This window comes from Helianthus annuus, chromosome 5 (assembly GCF_002127325.2).
Source record: "Helianthus annuus cultivar XRQ/B chromosome 5, HanXRQr2.0-SUNRISE, whole genome shotgun sequence".
NCBI classification, from domain to species: domain Eukaryota; kingdom Viridiplantae; phylum Streptophyta; class Magnoliopsida; order Asterales; family Asteraceae; genus Helianthus; species Helianthus annuus.
In genome coordinates this window covers 175,987,661-176,004,207 of record NC_035437.2, presented here as the reverse complement: position 1 = coordinate 176,004,207, position 16,547 = coordinate 175,987,661, and the positions used below count along the sequence as shown (strand labels likewise).

At 34.9% G+C, this 16,547-nt stretch overlaps 2 protein-coding genes across 4 annotated transcripts; one reads left to right on the top strand and one right to left on the bottom strand.

Moving 5' to 3' along the window:
• The first annotated feature begins 257 nt into the window (after positions 1–257).
• Positions 258–5,051, top strand: LOC110942310 (phosphatidylinositol transfer protein 3). 2 transcript variants are annotated; one of them, XM_022184053.2, is made up of 7 exons: positions 305–377; positions 455–513; positions 1,751–1,832; positions 1,924–2,130; positions 2,375–2,473; positions 3,542–3,784; positions 4,615–5,051. In XM_022184053.2, exons 3-7 carry the CDS (start codon positions 1,767–1,769, stop codon positions 4,969–4,971), a joined length of 972 nt encoding a protein of 323 aa, XP_022039745.1. In that variant the 5' UTR covers positions 305–377; positions 455–513; positions 1,751–1,766; the 3' UTR covers positions 4,972–5,051. The 2 variants fall into 2 exon arrangements, with proteins under 2 accessions (XP_022039744.1, XP_022039745.1); XM_022184052.2 differs by having other exon boundaries at positions 258–513.
• A 1,189-nt stretch (positions 5,052–6,240) lies between these two features.
• LOC110942312 (2,3-bisphosphoglycerate-dependent phosphoglycerate mutase) lies at positions 6,241–12,315 on the bottom strand. Of its 2 annotated transcripts, none has more exons than XM_022184056.2 (8): positions 12,015–12,315; positions 10,841–11,115; positions 9,938–10,161; positions 9,238–9,356; positions 8,631–8,787; positions 7,749–7,850; positions 7,230–7,349; positions 6,241–6,507 (listed from the first exon to the last, which is right to left on the bottom strand). In XM_022184056.2, the coding sequence occupies exons 2-8, from the start codon at positions 11,112–11,114 to the stop codon at positions 6,463–6,465; spliced, it is 1,041 nt and encodes a 346-aa protein (XP_022039748.1). In that variant the 5' UTR covers position 11,115; positions 12,015–12,315; the 3' UTR covers positions 6,241–6,462. The 2 variants fall into 2 exon arrangements, with proteins under 2 accessions (XP_022039748.1, XP_022039747.1); XM_022184055.2 differs by having other exon boundaries at positions 12,087–12,314.
• Positions 12,316–16,547: the final 4,232 nt, after the last annotated feature.

Sequence of the window (16,547 nt, the reverse complement as noted above, 5' to 3'; positions counted from 1 at the left end):
AAGTAATAAAATATTTTATACCATCAATCACAATTAAAACGTTTATATTAAATTCACCTCAATCAAACTCAACTTTTTTTAATTACAATTTCAAAATTCAAAATTCAAAATTAATTGCTAAATAAAATAATAAAATATCAATTGAGCAACAACCAAACCAATAGGACCAAAAAATATGTAAAAATCCAAAAGACATTTTGGATTTATTGTTTATCTTTGTCGGATCCAACACCTTTCTTTTTAACTCTTTTTCTTGTTTTTTCTTCTATGGAACTCAACCAACCAATTGAAGCTTTCCACTCACCCATTTTTCATCATCAACCAATTTTTCAAATCTCCAGAAAAAAAAAAAAATCACCAATCACACATCTTTTTCAGTAAAACCCTTTATTAATTTTTCTTAATTATTCACCTAATCACTCTTTAATCATTGTTTTCATTTGTTCCTTTTTAGATTATATTACCTCAAAGTTATTGTTCAAATCATCTTCTTCACAAGCCCAGAAGATAAAGGTACAACCTTTTTACTCTAAATCTTTCTTTTTGTTACTTCTTTAGGTTTCTTGAATTTGAAAAATTTGTTCTTGGATCATTCCCAATGTGGGTTGACTTTTGAAGAGGTTGCTTAAAGTTTGATTTTTTTTTTTTTTTTTTTTTTTTTTTTTTTTTTTTTTTAAGATTGTTACTAAGCTAAATCTCTTGAATTTGATATGTTCTTGAATTAATTGTTTGATATGTGTATTTAAAAAAATTGATGATTAACACTAATTTTTTTGGTCAACTCATACCCTAAACTAATATCCACTTCCCCTTTTCAGAAAATCTAATTTTGACAGGTTTGACCAAATGTTGAGGATTCAAAACTGACTGTAAAATAAATTTAAGGATTTAAACATTTTTTACAAAAAAAAAATAAATAAATAAATAAATAAAATTCTTATATTTGGACAGAGTTAGTTACTGTTTTCGTCCCGTGGTTTATCAAAAATCACTATTTCAGTCAATTAGTTTAAAAATTGCGATTTCAGTCCCTGTGGTTTCACTTTTGTAACCATTTCAGTCCACCTCGTAACCATTTCAGTCTCTGTACTAACAGAATAAATGGATTGAAATGGTTACGAAAGTGAAACCACATGGACTGAAATGGTTACGAAAGTGAAACCACAGGGACTAGAATCGCAATTTTTAAACTAGTGGACTGAAAAAGTGATTTTTGACAAACCACAGGGACGAAAACAGTAATTAACTCATTTGGAAAAAAAAAAGTTTCTACATCAAAATCAGGGCTACAAATGATGGAATTCGAGCCCGAAGGTCCGGGCTATGGCCCGGTTGACGTTTCCGTCCATACCTTATGGGCCCGTAACTCCAAACGGATCAAAAGTTAACTCCAAATGTGAAGGTGGAGATTTAGGAGCAGTATTAGAGGGCGTGTGAGTTAGCTGGTAAAAAACGATCTTCTATATAAATTGCAGGCAAGGGCGTAGGATAGTGGGGGCGGGAGGGGGCGGCCGACCCCCTGAACTTTTCGGTCAGTAGTGGAGAGTATGTAGTTTTCATATAGAAATTTTTGGGTATATACGTTTTCGACCCCAATTTTATAGAAATTTTTGGGTGTGTACGTTTTCGACCCCAATTTTATAGAAATTTTTGGGTGTGTACGTTTTCGACCCCCATTTTATAGAATTTTTTGGGTGTGTACGTTTTCGACCCCCGGGTCGGAAATCTCAAGCTTCGCCACTGATTACAGGACGTTTTATCGAGCTATGAATCCACAACCGAGTAAATTAAACTCAAATGGCCCATTAACACCAGAAGATCAACAGAAACTGGTTGGTATTAGACATGAATTAAGCACTTCAAATTTTATCATAACCAAAATTATACACTTTTAATTATAACTAACTATAACTTCTATTTCAGATCATTGAAGTGCGCGAGGCGATTAACAAGCACAAATCAATTGAGAAGATGAAAGAAAATAGTCCAAACGAGTTTTCTCGTTACTGTTCTGATGCATCGATAGCAAGATATCTAAGAGCGCGGAATTGGAACATTAAAAAAACAGTTAAAATGTTTGAAGCTTCGTTGATTTGGCGAATGAGCTATAAACCCGAAGAGATTCTTTGGGTAAGTTTTGGCCCGAATAGGCCAAACCGGGTTGGTTTGGGCTTCTTTAATCTTTTCGGTTTAAAGAATGAACGTATTAAAACGGGTCCAAAATGGCAAAAAGTTAATGATTCGATTTGGGTTGTGTTTGATCTAAAACATTTCTTTTATCGGTTTTCTTAAACTTATAAATAACTAAATATAAATATGATTTATAAAATTTATAAATTTATGGTAATTCTTGTTTATTGTTTGTTTGATTCAGGAACATGTTGCGGCCGAAGGGGAAACCGGAAAAATCTACAGGTCAAGTTGTAAAGACAAGAACGGGCGGGTTGTTCTCGTATTGAGGCCTAGGTTTCAGGTTCGTTTTGCATACACTTTGGGTTACTTTCGACCCGTTTCACTATTTGTTTTGCATACACTTTGGGTTACTTTCGACCCGTTTTACTATTTTCATTTTGAAGCGATTCTTTTTATTTATCCTTTTGACATGTTAGAAATAAAAATTAGAAAATCATAGAACAATCAACTTTTATATGTATTTCATATAAATCTTGGAATATACAAAACTAACCAAATTTTTACTTTTTTTTTCTATGTGAGATGTATGCCATGTATCTACATTTCATGTATCCATTTTATTTTCTTAAAAATGTTGGTCGGAAGTGGCGGACCCAGGAATTATTTTCTGGGGGTGCGAATGAGAGGTTCAACCAAAATTTCAAGGGGTTCGATCGGGATTTTAGCCTTTATACACTAAAATTTTCTTTTAAGAGGTGTGCCCACCCACCTGACCCGTCACTTAGGTCCGCCCCTGTTGGTCGGGTTTTTAAATTTTAAAATAATTTATGACGATATGCGAAGATAAAGTAGATAAGCAAAAATTATTTGTATCTCATTGCCATAGAGGTATAATATGATTTGACATGGTTACGCACATATAATCAACTTGTAAAAGTGCTAAACGGGTTAGAGGGTTGTAATAAATGGATTAAACGGGTCATGAAATAAACTTAATAGTTTTCGTTTAGAGTTATATGCCATTTTAGTCCCTGTGGTTGGCGCCATTTTGCCAGTTTGGTCCAAAGGTTTGAAACGTTGTCATTTTAGTCCAAATAATTTCAAACGTTGTCATTTTAGTCCACTGGGTTAACTTCATCCATTTTTTTTGTTAACTAGAAGGACAATTCAGTCATTTTTTATGTAATTCTGCTAACTAGAAGGGCAATTCGGCCATATAAAATGACCGAATTGCCCTTCTCGTTAACAGAAAAATGGGATGAAGTTAACCCAGTGGACTAAAATGGCAACGTTTCAAACTATTTGGACTATATTGGCAACGTTTCAAACCTTTGGACTAAACTGGCAAAATGGCCCAAACCATAGGGACTAAAATCGCATTTAACTCTTTCGTTTATTTTGTTTACAGAACTCAAAGTCAACAAGAGCTCAAGTAAAGCATTTGGTGTACTGCATGGAGAATGCAATATTGAATTTGCCTTGTGATCAAGAACAAATGATTTGGCTCATTGATTTCCAAGGCTTCAACTTGTCCCATGTATCGATTAAATCGACAAAAGAGACCGCTTTCATCTTACAGGAACAGTATCCCGAGAGGCTCGGTTTGGCAATTCTCTACAATCCACCCAAATTCTTTGAACCGTTTTACAAGGTGCGTTCGCTTCTAGAGCTATAAACGAACCGAACATTCGGCAACTGAACAGTTCGGCAGGAAGTTCGTTTATGTTCGTTTGTTTGTTAAATGAACGAACACGAACAAGAAATTCTGTTCGTTATGCTAAACGAACGAACATGAACAAAGGATGCGTTCGTTTGTTCGTTTACGTTCGTGAACCGTACGGCGGGAAGTTCGTTTATGTTCTTTGTTTGTTAAATGAACGAACACGAACAAGAAATTCCGTTCGTTAAGCTAAACGAACGAACATGAACAAAGGGTGCGTTTGTTCGTTTACGTTCGTGAACTGTATGGCGGGAAGTTCGTCTATGTTCGTTTGTTTGTTAAATGAACGAACACAAACAAGAAATTCCGTTCGTTAAGCTAAACAAACGAACATGAACAAAGGATGCGTTGATTGCGTTCGTTCGTTTACGTTTCCTTTGTTTGTTAAATGAACGAACACGAACAAGAAATTCCGTTCGTTAAGCTAAACGAACGAAAATGAACAAAGGATGCGTTCTTTCGTTTACGTTCGTGAACGTTCGGTAAATGTTCGTGAACAGTTCATGAACACGTTCATTTCCTTATTGAACGAACACGGACAAGAAATCTCGTTCGTGAACAGTTCATCAACAGGTTCATTCCTTAATGAATAAACACGAACAAGGCCTTGTTCTTGTTCTCGTGTTCGTTCGGTTCGTTTACAGCCCTATTTGCTTCCCCACTTCACTGGCCAACGGGTTTTACAACCGGGTCAAACGGGTCAATGTTTTGACCTTGAAAGTCAAACCGCATCTATTCTAACAAAACTGGCATTGTTGTAGGTGGTGAAGCCATTTCTAGAGCCCAAGACTGCAAACAAAGTGAAATTCGTTTACTCGGACGATCCAAACACGAAAACCATCATGGAAAACTTGTTTTGCATGGAAGAACTCGAGTCTGCATTTGGCGGTAAACACGAAGAACATTTCGACATCAAGAAATACGCGGAAAAGATGAAAGAAGACGATGCAAAGAGGACCGTTCTTTACGGAAGAGAAAGTTGCTCAGAACCGAGCTCTAACACTAACCCTGCACCTAACCCTTATCACGACAACGAAGAAGCAACTGATATAAACGCGGTAAAGGAAGTTGACGAGGAAGAGATATCGATGGAGACTCGAAAGACTAACGATGGTTAAACAATGGGCAAACCGCATAATAAATGTATTTAACTCGACACGTATTATTATTATTATTAGAGTTAATTACTGTTTTCGTCCCTGTGGTTTGTCAAAAATCACTATTTCAGTCCATTAGTTTAAAAACTGCGATTTCAGTCCCTGTGGTTTCACTTTCGTAACCATTTCAATCCATTATTCTGTTAAGTACAGGGACTGAAATGGCTATGAGGTGGACTGAAATGGTTACAAAAGTAAAACCACAGGGACTGAAATCACAAATTTTAAACTAATGGACTAAAATAGTGATTTTTGACAAACCATAGGGACGAAAACAGTAATTAACTCTTATTATTATTATTGTATGTATCAGGTGGCCTGAATCTTTTTGTTATCAAATCAGTAGCCACAAGTAACAACAATTGTGATTTAATTTTCAGTTTAATGTAAGGAAATTACAAAAATCGTCCTTTATGTATGTCACTTATTGCAAACTGTATCCTTTGTCTTCAATAATTACAGAAAACGTACTCGATGTTTGCAAACCCTTGCAAGTTATGTCCTTTAACCCTAACTCAGTTAATTTTTGTGGTTAAATCCGAACAAATGGACCCCACATGAGGGTATTTTTGTGGTTAAATCTGACCAAATGAACCCCACGTGAGAGTAAAATGACCAAAATACCCTCACGTGAGGTCCATTTCTCAGATTTAACCACAAAAAATTAACTGAGTTAGGGTTAAAGGACATAACTTGCAATGGTTTGCAAACATCGAGTACGTTTTCTGTAATTATTGAAGATAAAGGACAAAGTTTGCAATAATTGACGTATATAAAGGACGATCTTTGTAATTTAGTCTTTTTTTTTTATAATTTAGAGTTAATAGCCAAAATGGTCCCTGAGGTTTGCTCACTTTTGCCACTTTATTCCAAAATCCAAAATTTTTAAATCTGGGTCCCTGAGGTTTGCATTTTGTTGCCATTTTAGTCCAAATTTCAAAAACCCCCTTTTTTAACTGTTGCAACCAGCCTATTTTGTCCTTTTGCGCAGGGGTATTCTGGGTTCTTGATCTGAGTTTGTTATAATAACTCATAAAAATGACCAAAATACCCCTGTGCAAAAGGACAAAATAGGCTGGTTGCAACAGTCAAAAAGGGAGTTTTTGAAATTTGGACTAAAATGACAACAAAATGCAAACCTCAGGAACCCAGATTTAAAAATTTTGGATTTTGGACTAAAGTGGCAAAGTGAGCAAACCTCAGGGACCATTTTGGCTATTAACTCTATAATTTATTATTTTCTACCATACTACACAATCTTATATCACTCTAAAACAAGAGTGAAGTAGTACACTGACAGCATCACACAATTTGAGTTTCTACTGCACAAAACTTATAATAGAACAACATGTTACTGAACGGAAATCCGAAAATCAACACATACGCAACCTTTTGTCGGTGGGACCCACAAGTAACACATAAGGTAGTCGTTTCGTCGAATCTGCGAAGTCATCAATGAACCATCTCATCTAATTTTTGCCTGTATCGGGCCAAATTCTGCAATAACGATCAAGAAATATTTTTCATCAAAATAATCAAGTTATTTAAAATTACAAATTATGTGTGTTAAAACTGTAACTAATGTTTTATTATTTTACCCTTTCAACACATTTTTTTTTTTTTTTTTTTTGCATTTTTAGCACCATTGTATCTTTTTGACTAAATTGTTGATTTTTCTCTAGAAAACAATTAAATTTGTACCATTTACATCCCCGACATTCTTGAAACATGTCAGTTCCGTCCAAATATCTAACGTCTATTATGCCAGTTTCGTCCTTGTGGTTTGTCCAGTTATGTCAACAGGGTTTAACAGACGTTAGTTTTTTGGACAGAACTGGCATATTTCAAGAACATCAGGGATGTAAACAGTGGCGGATCTTGCCCGTTGAACCTGCCAGGGCCGAAAGACACGGACACTAAAATTGGCGGCTGAAAAATTTGCCAGGGCCGAACATAGTATATATACAAAATTTCGATCGAAATACGGAAAATTAGCACTACGGCCGAAAAACTTGCCAGGGCCGCGGCAGGGCCACGACTCCACTAAGATCCGCCCATGGATGTAAATGGTACAAATTTTGAAATTTGGTCTGGACTGGCGTAATTAGACAAACCACAGGGACGAAAATGGCGGTGTATCATAACTACGCATTATTAAGAAAATATAGATAAGTATATAACCCAAATTAACTTTTTTTTTTGTAGAAAATATTTTTCACCTTGGTATAAGCATAAACACTTGGTTCACTTGGTGCAGCTGGACTTCCTCTTCTAATATATTTCTCCTCTTTTACAATATAAAGCATCGGTATCCCTGTCGATAATTCCAGGCTAATAACCTGAAAAATATTTTAAACATTCTTTTTCAAAATTTACACAAATAGAATAAAGAGTTAAATGCCATTTTAGTCCCTGTGGTTTGGGCCGTTTTGCCAGTTTAGTCCAAAGGTTTCATTTTTAACCTGTGGGTCCAAAAAGGTTTCACAGTTGCCCTTTTAGTTAACAGAATTACATACAAAATGACCGAATTGGCCTTCTCGTTAACAGAAAAAATGGATGAAGTTAACCAAGTGGACTAAAATGGCAACTGTGAAACCTTTTTGGACCCACAGGTTAAAAATGAAACCTTTGGACTAAACTGGCAAAATGGCCCAAACCACAGGGACTAAAATGGCATTTAACTCTAGAATAAAATAAAACAACACACTACGAGAATCGTATAAAATCACATTTTTCACCTCTTGAGATGTTAATTTGTCAAGATACATTATGATGGACCGCAACGAATTCCCGTGTGCTGCAATCATTACATTCTTTCCAGCTTGTAGTTGAGGTTCAATCTGAACGGTTTTCGTCAATATAAATAAATAAAAAATTAGTGTGGAAAATATCATTAAACTACAATTATGCATACTTGTGTAGTTGTGTGACTTTGTGTTTCATTATAACTTTTTAAAACGGAGAAATTATAACTAGAGTAAATTACGTTTTTGGCCCCTGTGGTTATATCACTTTTACTATATTAGCCCAAAATAAGAATTTTTAACATATCTGCCCCCATGGTCTCTATAACTAACCATTTTGGCCCCTAAGTCTAACCATTTTGCCCCAATGGTCTCTATAACTAACCATTTTGGCCCCCATGATCTCTAGACTTAGGGGCCAAAATGGTCAGTTATAGAGATCATGGGGACAGATATGTTAAAAATTCTTATTTTGGGCTAATATAGTAAAAGTGATATAACCACAGGGGCCAAAAACGTAATTTACTCATATAACTATAATATAATAAAGAGTAAATTACGTTTTTGGCCCCTGTGGTTATATCACTTTTACTATATTAGCCCAAAATAAAAAATTTTAACATATCTGCCCCCATGGTCTCTATAACTAACCATTTTGGCCCCTAAGTCTAACCATTTTAGCCCAATGGTCTCTATAACTAACCATTTTGGCCCCCATGATCTCTAGACTTAGGGGCCAAAATGGTTAGTTATAGAGATCATGGGGGCAGATATGTTAAAAATTCTTATTTTGGGCTAATATAGTAAAAATGATATAACCACAGGGGCCAAAAACGTAATTTACTCTATAATAAATAGATAAAACATTGTTCTCACATGTTCTTTAAAGTATGCAACAGCTCTTTCAGCACACATTTCCAAACTCTCCCCGTTTGGTGGTGGTATATCGTAACTACGACGCCACTCATGCACTTGTTCTTTCCCGTATTTATCAGCGGTTTCCTGCTTGTTTAGACCCTGTAATTCTCCATACCTGAAAACCAATAAAAGTTTAAAGATGGATAAAAAACACTAAATATGGATAGAGTAAATTACGTTTTTGGCCCCTATGGTTATATCACTTTTACTATATTAGCCCAAAATAAGAATTTTTAACATATTTGCCCCCATGGTTTCTATAACTAACCAGTTTGGCCCCTAAGTCTAACCATTTTAGCCCCCATGGTCTCTATAACTAACCATTTTGGCCCCCATGATCTCTAGACTAAGGGGCCAAAATGGTTAGTTATAGAAACCATGGGGGCAGATATGTTAAAAATTCTTATTTTGGGCTAATATAGTAAAAGTGATATAACCACAGGGGCCAAAAACGTAATTTACTCATATGGATATGTTTGTGCACATAGAAAGTTCACCTTTGTATCCACTAAATTTCAAAGTATTTTGATCCCTAAAGGAAAAAAAAAATAAATATAGTGCTTACATTCGTTCATTTAGTTGCCAAGCCGTAACGACTGGGATACACTGTTTTTCGGTTTCTTGACTAAAAATTTGACTCCATGATTCCGCTTGTTCGCTTTCTTTATGCAAGACAATCGGCACCTAAAAATAGGTTGACAACATTAATATTTATCAAAAGAGTAAAATGCCATTTTCGCCCCTAAGGTTTGGCCAGTTTTACGACTTTCGTCCAAAGGTTTGTTTTTTCGCATCTGGATTCAAAAGGTTTGAAATCTTGCCATTTTCATCAGGCTCGTTAACTCCATCCATTTTTCTCTGTTAAGTCAGGGGTATTTCCGTCTTTTTGTTAACTTAAAGGGCAACTCTGTCCTTTTCACTTTATGTACAAGCATTTAGCATAATGTATAGGTATTCAAAAAACCAAATTGCCCGTTACGTCAACAAAGAAGACGAAAACACCCCTGAATTAACGCAGAAAAATGGACGGAGTTAATGAGCCGGATGAAAATCGCAAGATTTCAAACCTTTTTGGATCCAGATGCGAAAAAACAAACCTTTGAACGAGAGTCGTAAGACTGGCCAAGCCTCAGGGATGAAAATGGCATTTACGTATAAATTGATTGATTTGGGGTTGTGTATAATCCGAAACGGGTCAGAATCTTAAAAAAAAATAAAATAAAAAAAAAGATAAAAGAAGAACTTGTGTGTGAGTGTGTGAATACCTTCTTGCGGCGGTGTTGAGTCATGGCAAGCATAGCTGTCATTTGCGCACGAATAAGTGCAGACGTATATATCATATCAACGGGTATATTGCTTATTCTTTTACCAGCTTCAATTGCTTCTTCCACACCTTTTCTTGTTAACGGCACATCAACACAGCCCGTGAATAAGTTCTTCTCGTTCCAAAGAGACTCACCATGCCTAATCAATATCAATGCAGCCTCCCCTACAATAATTATAAGTAAAAAAAAAAAAAAAATTCAAAAAATCACCAAGAAAAAACATTCTTGCGAAGTCTTTTTATTTTCACAAAAATAAAAAAAAATGATCGTTTTCGCATTAAAAAGTCAAGTGCGATAGGTAGTAAAGTCAACCACTAAAAAACTACACTAAACAGTGGTCCAGTGGACAATTTCAACTTGATGACTTATGAATGGGCTGATTCGGGTTGTGTGCATCTCATGCTTATCAAACGGGTCAAAAAAAGTCATATCAAACGGGTCGAACGGTTTAAACGCTTTGAAAGTCATCAAAAGTCCATTTTTACGGCATACAACCTTCTATATCATTTTAGTCAATCGTTAATAATGCTTGCATAACTCTTTATAGAGTTAATTACTGCTTTCGTCCCTGTAGTTTGTCAAAAATCACAATTCCAGTCCATTAGTTAAAAAATTGCGATTTCAGTCCCTGTGGTTTCACTTTCGTAACCATTTCAGTCCATATACTTAACATAATAATGGATTGAAATGGTTACGAAAGTGGAACCACAGGGACTGAAATAGTTACGAAAATGAAACCACAGGGACTGAAATCGCAATTTTTAAACTAATGGACTGAAATAGTGATTTTTGACATACCATAGGGACGAAAAAAGTAATTAACTCAAAAAATAGATACCATACTTGATTTCTTAGTGGGTCCCGCTTTGGTGCTATCAACCGGGGTCGAAACTTCGTCTGAAACTGTAGTAGCGTGAGAAAAAGACGCTTGAATCAAACAAGAATCCCTTTTTCTAGACCAATGATGTTTCTTTCCCGATAGTCCAAGATCGATCTTGAAACGTTTTGTGGTCAACTGTAGAGAACTAATTCCAAAATCTTGATGAAGTGCAAAATTACCAATGTACCCATGAGTCTTGCTGGTAGCAACACTTCCATTAAATGTTGTTGCAGCCATTCTGTAAACAAATTAGACGAACAAGATCAAACTTTTAGATTAAACAAATAACGTTAAAAGCTGAGGACGGTTAATCATGCATCATGTGGTGGCGTTGACAGCTGAAAGGCAAAAAGGTACATGCACTAATCGGTCTTTGTCCCGATTGCTGAGTGTTATGTGTCTTATGTCCAAGGCTTGATGAAAAACTACTATCGAGCCAGGGTTCTCACTGGAAGCAGCCTCTCTATTCCTACGGGGTAGAGGTAAGACTGTCTACATCTTACCCTCCTCAGACCCTACCTCTGCTTTGCTATTGGTAAGATTTACTGAGTATGAACATTATTTCATATCGTTTTAACTTTTATACATTATTTCCCTTGAATTCAAGAGACTCGTATGATCTTGAACCCGGAAAACCAACTTTTCGGTCACGAAATTCCAAAGCAAAAAAATCAAATTTTAAAGTCAACAATTACTTTAAATGAAACCATTTTATGCACATTAAGCATATCATACACATTAAAGCACCTATTCATCAAACACATGCACCAACACACCAAGAGTTTTACACGTTGACTTTTGAGGTCAAACTTGTTTCTCTTCAACTTCAAAATTGATAAAAATTCAAACCCTTTTATCAATAATTTTTCAATCAAATATATTAAGAAGCACTACAATCAGAATAATGCTGGTCTTAATTCTTAATTCTTAAATCTTAACAAACATTGCAATTAGTAAATATTAAGCTGACCATGAAAAGTCAAAATACAAACAACAAAGTAATAATTAATATTCAAATCTAAATAGTAAATACAAATTCATAAAGATAAATGCACATGCATTAAAACCAAATTCTAGCAAATGGGTAATACACAAAATTCAATTTTTAACTCGATCAAAACTAATTCAAATCCGTACCAAATCAAGCAGGCGACTTTATCGAATAATTTTGCTTAAAGAATTGTGGGTAATTGCGAATATAATTCTTACAATATTTATAACCCAGAAAGATGAATTGTTTGGGGAAATTGGCGATGAAAATGAGGCAGATATTTCAAGAAAATAGCAACGGTTGACGGAGATGATGATGATAAATGATAATATGCAAATGCTTGTCAGTTAATCACGCATATCGTTGATTCAGAGTGTGCCTTGATTTATGAAGAAATCGAGGGGTTAGGTGTTCAAAAGGAACAAGAAAGACAAGAGGAACGACATTTTTTTATATGTTTATACCATTTTTGTACCTTACACATTTCCAAAAGACAATATTTGTTGTTGTTTAAATAATAATAATAATAACTAGAGGGGTGCCTACAGGGTTATGAATCAATGACACGACATGAATCTAATATGAAATTTGTTGATTTGAGTTTAGTCTAAATGGATTTAGGTTAGTTTCAGACGATGTTTTTAAAATCAGACCGGACGTTGAATCAGTCTCCTTACTGGTCCAATTGTTCGACCGGTTGGACCGGACGTAAGAACTGTAAGGTTTCGTAAATATTGGAAAATTTAATAGGGTTAAATCTGATATTAAAACTGAAAAAAAATATAAAAAACCAGTCCAACTGTTTTCCGGTCAGGTACCATGACCCAGACTGGCTCAACCTCTGGTTCCCGGTTCGACAGGTCAGTCCGGGTCTAAAAACACTGGTTTCAGGTTAAACATGTAAACTTATTTAGCTAAACAGATCGGGTTCGTGTCAACCCGGTGGGTTGACGGGTTAACAAGTTTAACCCATGTATATATTACTTTATTTTTTTAATGTGTTTTATGTCATAAATTGCTGTAAGATTTATATATATTTGTATGTTTTGTTGTAATATCTTGATTTTAAAATATTAATATGCGAAAAATAAAAAAAAGATAAAAAATTGGGTTAAACGGTCATTTTCGAGTTAACTCGCGAATGTTGGTGTTGTGTTCGTATTCATATGTCTAACATGATTTCCAAGTTTGTGTGCATGTACAATTTCCAGGTTCAAATTGGATTGGACCCGCCAAAATGACTCATTTAACGCCCCTTGGGTGCTCGCGCGATGGATTTTTGTTACATTACTTTAAAAGATATGGTCAATATTGTTGACTTTCATATTAACTATCCTTCTCCTACCCGGTTTAACGGTCATAATGTTTTTATACGTTAATACTATTTAAAAAAAAGTTACACCATACAATCAAGTATTTTATTTTCTTTAATTAGAGTTCAGTATTGCTATAGGTTTTTTTATTTCAATAATATTTACATGTTAAGTGATTATCATTGTCTGTATTTTCCGTTGAATCACGTAGATACCCCTTTAGTAGAGGTGCACAAATCGGGTATTTTTAGTTACTGGTTTCGATTATGGAACCGGTTTCGGTTTCTCGTTTTAAAGGTTGGAACCAGTTATTGCTATAACTTGTTTGGTTCCAGTTCTGGTTATTTGACCAGAAAAGAATACCCTATGTCCCCGGTTCCAGGTAGCGCTCGGTTCCGGTTCTTAAGAAACTGGGTATTAAAATACCCTATTTTCGGGTTTTTATACCATATTTCCGAGTTTTTCTAGTACACTATTTTCAGGTTTTCTAATATTGTATTGCGTTTTTATTACCTTATTTTCTTGTCTTTTTGTTTATTATTATCAAATAAGCATTGTATAATGTAAGAAAATTAAAATAAATGCACAAACATAAATTTAAAAGATAAAAATTAGAATCAAGTATTGAGTATAGCCGGGTATAATCGGTTCCGCTTCCAGTTCTTATCTGGTTTCGGGTATTAATCGGGTATGATCGATTCAAGTTCCGGTTCCAGGTATTTAGACAAAAATGCATACCCTATCTATACTCTACGGGTAAGGTCGGTTCGGTTTCGGGTATAGAATACCCGGGTATGAAAAAATCGGTTCCGGGTTTTTTTACCGGGTCCGGTTCCAAGTAAGATTTTTTTGTGCACATCTACCCTCTATTATAGAAGAAAATATGAGATAGGGGCTTATATATCATCTCTTAGGGGAGTGGGGGTGGTCACTAGTGATAGAATTCTATCAATCACAAGCATCCAACCAACTCCTGCCATGTCATCAGCCACTATTCTATCACTCACATCCTTTTTAGTGGCAATGGTCATCACTCACAACACCTAACAATAAACCCCCACACCCCCTCACATCCATCATTTTTTACGCGTGAAAAAATAACGGAAATCCATCACGTTGAAACTATCACTCGTTGAACTAATCAGTGACGGTGGAAGTTTTGTTTTTCCACGCGTTGTTTTTTAGCTATCACGGTGGAATAACGCAGTGCCTTTATTATCGTTTCTCAAACAATCTCACCAACACTCTCAAAATATGAGAAAATATGGTCCAACAGGGTTACTTCAGTAACATGTTTTATTTCATCGTATATTGACTTTTATCAAATTCTTGTTGTATATTGGTTTTACTATTTTTTAAGGTAAATTCTTGTGAAATCTTGAAACTTTTACTTTGATATATTTTCTACCGTATATAATTTCATGAGAAAATTCTTTATGCCTCTAAATGTTTAAATTTTAATTTTAATGAGAAAAATATTTATACCTAATGTTTAGATTTTAGTTATTTAAGTTCATTGATAATGAACAAATTAAGCTAGTATAAAACAACCCTTCATAAGGCATAGGGCCAAACTTAGGTAACAATCAACATAACGGTCCATGTCTATGGCCCATTTTGAAAGGGCGTTTGACTCTTTACTGGAGCCTACAACAAACAAAAATAAAGTTGTGTGTTTATACATTACATATTATTTAATATTAAATTAATCTTCTCACTAAAATGTATTAATAGTAAATTTAAACCTTATTGGTTATGTAATTTACCATAGGTTTTTGTGGTTGTTATGTAGTGATTGCAGAAAAAAAAAAAAAAAAAAAAACAGTCTAGTAGCAATGCTTAGGCTATAGGGTATGAGGGGCATGGTTAGGTCATCAATCGTCACGTAGGACTATTAATGGATTGGTACACCATTCCTTTGTCTCATCCACCATGTTTCTCATGGATTAAACCATGACAATCACGAGCCTCCTTTCTTTATTCAATATTTCCTTTCCTTTTCACAAAAATAAATTACAATAAGGCTATAGGATGTGGTCATAATCCTTATGATCACCATGACCCTCCACATCAGTGTCACGTTACATACTTCTAATCCATCATCCAAAACCACTACCCTAAGGGTGTGGTCATGACTCAAACCATTATTATCTTATTTAATCTATTTTTGTGAAAAGGAAAGGAAGTATTGAATAAGGAAAGAAGGTCCATGGTTTAACCCATAGGAATCATGGTGGATGAGACAAGGGGGTGGTGTAACAATCCATTAATGGTCCTATGTGGCGATTGATGACCCAACCATGCCCCTCACACCCTCTAAGATAATAGTGGTTTGAGTCATGACCACACCCTTAGAGTAGTGGTTTGGATGATGGATTAAAAGTAGGTGACATGGCGCTGATGTGGAGGGTCATGGTGTTCATGAGGGTCATGACCACACCCTATAGCCGATAACCAAACAGATAGAAGAACATAAGAAGTATCCAAAAGATTTTATATGTAAAAGGGGTGGGATAAATGTATCCGATCAAAAGTAAAAACTTAGGTAGTGAAGCCACATAAACCCGACACGGGTAAACACATGTGTACTGGGTGGGGTTGAAGTTAAACGCATAGGCACATAAATAAACTGAACGTTCATGAAATGTTCGGTGAAAAGTTTGTTTATGTTAGTTTATTTAATAAACGAAGGAACATGAATCATATTTTTTGTCAATTTAATTAATTAAACGAACGAACATGGACACATGTCTTGTTCCTGAACACCTATTTATGTTCTTTCATTTATATTTTCTCGTTTATGTTTGTTTAGATATAAAAGAGGCAAGTATGAATGAAACGAAGGTAAATGTGTTTTTTTCACAGAATAAAATAAATATATTTATAAAAAAATAGGCTTTTGTAACTACTTATACAGATATAACCAATCAGTATTTGCAATTTCTAGGAATTTAAATTGGGTTTTTTTTAGTAAAACTTATCGTCATCCATATAATCACAATGGATGTTTTGAATAAATCATGTACATTTAAACCAGTAATTTAGATGTCGGATGATATGTGATGTATCATACTTGTTCGTTTGTATTCATCAATATTAATTACTTCGTTTATTGGTTATGTTTGTTCAAGTATGTTCATTTGTGTCCGTTTATATTCATTTAATTATGCTCATTTAAGATTGTTTATGTTTATTAATAAATAAATAGTTTTTAATTTTTAATTTTTATTAACAACCCCCGTTGTATCTACGTTTTGAACCAACCACAGAGCGCGAACAATTACACACGTTAAACTTATTTAGCCACGTATCAGCTTTCCCTCATCATGTTGTTAGTAACATCATCTAAATCTCCTCTTTGTAAAT

Excerpts from the sequence above, each read along its gene's own strand:
- LOC110942310 (XM_022184052.2), top strand. The coding sequence starts at position 1,767 with ATGAATCCACAACCGAGTAAATTAAACTCAAATGGCCCATTAACACCA. Across the intron at positions 1,833-1,923 it reads CAGAAGATCAACAGAAACTG|ATCATTGAAGTGCGCGAGGC; the intron begins GTTGGTATTAGA and ends CTTCTATTTCAG. Across the intron at positions 2,474-3,541 it reads TATTGAGGCCTAGGTTTCAG|AACTCAAAGTCAACAAGAGC; the intron begins GTTCGTTTTGCA and ends TTTTGTTTACAG.
- LOC110942312 (XM_022184056.2), bottom strand. The coding sequence starts at position 11,114 with ATGGCTGCAACAACATTTAATGGAAGTGTTGCTACCAGCAAGACTCAT. Across the intron at positions 8,788-9,237 it reads TGGCAACTAAATGAACGAAT|GTATGGAGAATTACAGGGTC; the intron begins GTAAGCACTATA and ends ATTGGTTTTCAG. Across the intron at positions 7,350-7,748 it reads ACAAATTAACATCTCAAGAG|GTTATTAGCCTGGAATTATC; the intron begins GTGAAAAATGTG and ends AATATTTTTCAG.